Raw genomic sequence first — 3,557 nt, 5'->3', positions numbered from 1 at the left:
GAAGACAATGGAGTCCATACTATCAAGACTTGGACTCATTGATCTTACTCCTAGGAGATGAGCCCCTTAACCATGGAGTCTCCACTCTTTTTCCCTCATCAAGGTTTTATCCCATTGGGTTTTCCTTGGTGAGGTTTTTAATGAGGGAGGTCTTCATGGGTTCCAAGCTTGACTTGTTCTACATGGTCAAGCTTGAGGGGGAGTGTTGAGATGAGGAGATGAGGAGTGGATACATTGATAGAGGAAGAGTATTGGGGTAGTCAGTAACTTTAGGATTTACCACAGTAACTTTAGTTTTACTGTGGTAACTAAAGTGAGAAGAAGAGAAGTTACCTGGATGGGTTAAATTGGAGTCTAACTGATGTTAATCCTTTCTTATCCTAAGTGAGACGTTGGAAGAGGATAAGGAAGGATAAGGGATCACTTTGACAGCCTGTATGATGCTGGAAAGGAGAGGATGCTTTTACACTAGTGCAAGCATGTGAGAAAGCACAGCCAAGTGATTCAAAAGGAGTTCCAGCCTGTCCTTTGACTCCACATGCTTATGCATTTCGAAAACCCTTGTTGCTCTCTCTATATATACTTGTAAACCTCATCAGTTATTAATCAATGGAGTTTTGAGTATTCTCTCTCTACTTATTCTCTTAATCTCTTTAAGCATGTGGAGTCAAAGGACAGGCTGGAATGTTGAAATGAGTTGAGTATAAGCAAGGGAAGTGATTGGGGTATAAGGAAGCATTAGGAGAAGGATGGGTTAAGGAAAGGATGAGGTATGAAGTCGACCAGTCCGTACAATCCGTACTGGCCGTACTGGCCGTACAAGCCTTACCTTCCCGGGTCGACTTCATCATCAACCAAAACTTACCATCCTTACCCAAGTTACTTTGGAGAGTTACCATGAGTGTTAAGCAGCCTTGTGACCGTTGAAAGGAAGAAAGGAGACGCGGAGAAGACAGGCTGGCATAGCTGTAAAGTGATCAGCATCTTGGAATATGCTGAAAGTGTGTGAAGCATTCCATTGGCCAGTTCAAACCATCCGCTCCCTTTAGCTTTGACTACACATGCTTTACCTTATCTCTTAAGCTGAAACCCTAGTCTTTCCTTTGCTATATATTGTAACTCTTGGTGATTAATGAAAATAATATATGAGTTTATGAGTCTCTCTCTCTAGTTCATCATGATAATCTCATACACCTTCTCTTAAACACTCTAATCTCTCTTGTATCTCTCTTAGACTACTCAATACCTTTCTTATTCTCTAAAATCATATGGTATCAGAGCCAGGTTGGCTTTGGTATTGAGATCTTGTGTTCTTCAGCTTCAGATAAAAGTTCTTTCTTGTGAGATTCTAAACTAAGTTCAAGCAAATCAAGATGGGAGGAAACAAGGTTATTACGGTTCCGATTTCACTCAAGGGTGGGGGAAACTACCTGTTGTGGTCTAGGCTTGTGAAGACAGCCATTGGGAGGCTAGGGTTATGGGGTCACATCACAGATGAAGCTCCAGCACCAGTGGCCAGTGAGGAAGAAGGTGGAAGAGAGCTCGCGGTTGCTGATGGAAAGAAGTGGATTCAAGATGACTTGATGGTGCTCTCGGTGCTGCAAGGATCACTTGAAGAACATCTCTTGGAAGCCTACAGCTACTGCGAGACTCCAAAACACCTGTGGGAGGTACTCCAAAAGACTTTTGGGAACGTTACCAATCTGAACCGTGTGTATGAGATCAAGAAAGCTATCAACACACTGGTACAAGATGGAGAGGAGTTCACCAAGCATTTGGGCAAGTATAGATCCTTGTGGTCTGAGCTTGAATCATTGAGGCCAAGCACGGCTGATCAAGAGCTACTCATGGAGAGGAGGGAGCAGGATCAGGTGTTTGGGTTGCTGTTGACATTGGATCCTCCGTTCAATGATGTGATCAAGCACATGCTGAGGATGCCAAGTCTTCCATCCATGGAGGAAGTGTGTGCGCAGCTCCAGAAGGAGGAAGGGTCTCTTGGTCTCTTCGGAAGTAAGGGAGACTTAGCTCTGGCCAACAAGGCTGAGGAAGGAGCGCAAGCTAACCGTGCAGCATACAAGACTGATGAGAGGAAGTATGGTGATGAGAGGAGGTTTGGAGGCAACTGTGATCACTGCAAGAAGCCGGGACACAAGAGGAGCCAGTGCTGGATCCTTCATCCCCATCTCAAGCCGGCCAAGTTCAACAAGGACCGAGAAGCCAGAGCTAACCTGTCTACTGAAGCAAGTGAAGCCGGTCCATCAGGAGCAGGCTCAAGTGCACAAGTGGGTGAAAGCGCAGGAAAGGCAATGGCAACTCACTACACGGCCGCAAAGAGTTTGGAGCATGAAGTGATCCGCAAATCTGACATTGATGCCCTCATCAAAGCTCTTAAGGAGTCTGGTACATTCGGAAACACTCTTGGTTACTCTTATACTGCTCACATGATGCCTAGGAATGAGAATAGGTTGATAGATATCATTGAGAAATTGAAACTGAGAAATGAATCACCTAGAACTCATCTTGCTAGAGGCATAAAACCATTGATTGTTGACTCTGGTGCATCTCATCACATGATTAGTGATGATAGCTTGATCAAAAACATAGAACCTGCTCATGGACATGTAATGATTGCAAATGGAGATAGAATTCCTATTAAAGGTGTAGGAGACTTAAAGCTATTTGATAAGAACTCTAAAGCATTTTACATGCCTGATTTTACTTCTAAACTCTTATCTGTTAAAAGATGTACCAATGATCTACAATGCAATGTTATCTTTAGTCCTAACAATGTGACATTTCAGGATATTGAGAGCAATAAGTTGATCGGACAAGGAGTAACCAAGGGGGATCTTTATGTACTTGAAGACATTAACCCCATTTCTAGTTGTTTGCTGAGTTCTGTTTTAAGTAAAGGTGCATTATGGCATTCTAGGCTAGGACATCCACATGTTAGAGCCTTAAGCTTAATGTTTCCAGGTGTCATGTTTAAAAATAATGATTGTGAGGCTTGTATTTTGGGAAAACATTGTAAGACTGTTTTTAAAAGATCTACTACTATCTATGATAAGTGTTTTGACCTTGTTCACTCTGATGTATGGACTGCTCCCTGCTTATCTAGAGATAATTACAAGTATTTTGTCACATTTATAGATGAGAAATCTAAATACACCTGGATAACACTCATTAAAACAAAGGATAGGGTTCTTGATGCATTTAAAAACTTCCAATCATATGTATCTAACCAGTATAATGCCAAGATTAAGATTTTCAGGTCAGACAATGGTGGAGAGTATACTGGCAATGCATTCAAGAGTCACCTAGCTCAACATGGGATCCTACATCAGACAAGTTGTCCATACACTCCTCAACAGAACGGTGTAGCTGAGAGAAAGAATAGACACCTAATGGAGGTGGCAAGGTCTATGATGTTTCATACAAGTGTACCTAAGAGATTCTGGAGTGATGCTGTGATCTCGGCATGTTATCTGATCAATAGGATACCAACCAAGATCCTAGAAGATCAAGCTCCTTATGAAGTACTAAACAGATGCAAACCT

The 3,557-nt window shown here is 42.4% G+C and overlaps 1 protein-coding gene across 1 annotated transcript; it reads left to right on the top strand.

Moving 5' to 3' along the window:
• Positions 1-2,858, top strand: LOC117130495. Its single transcript, XM_033283315.1, has 2 exons — positions 1-2,400; positions 2,802-2,858. The coding sequence occupies exons 1-2, from the start codon at positions 1,374-1,376 to the stop codon at positions 2,807-2,809; spliced, it is 1,035 nt and encodes a 344-aa protein (XP_033139206.1). The 5' UTR covers positions 1-1,373; the 3' UTR covers positions 2,810-2,858.
• Positions 2,859-3,557: the final 699 nt, after the last annotated feature.

Source organism: Brassica rapa, unplaced genomic scaffold (genome assembly GCF_000309985.2).
Source record: "Brassica rapa cultivar Chiifu-401-42 unplaced genomic scaffold, CAAS_Brap_v3.01 Scaffold0505, whole genome shotgun sequence".
NCBI lineage: Eukaryota > Viridiplantae > Streptophyta > Magnoliopsida > Brassicales > Brassicaceae > Brassica > Brassica rapa.
The sequence above is the reverse complement of the archived record's forward strand: the minus strand, read 5'-3'. Positions and strand labels throughout refer to the sequence as shown.

Bases quoted from the DNA above. Each gene is read 5' to 3' on its own strand.
- LOC117130495 (XM_033283315.1), top strand. From the start codon at position 1,374: ATGGGAGGAAACAAGGTTATTACGGTTCCGATTTCACTCAAGGGTGGG.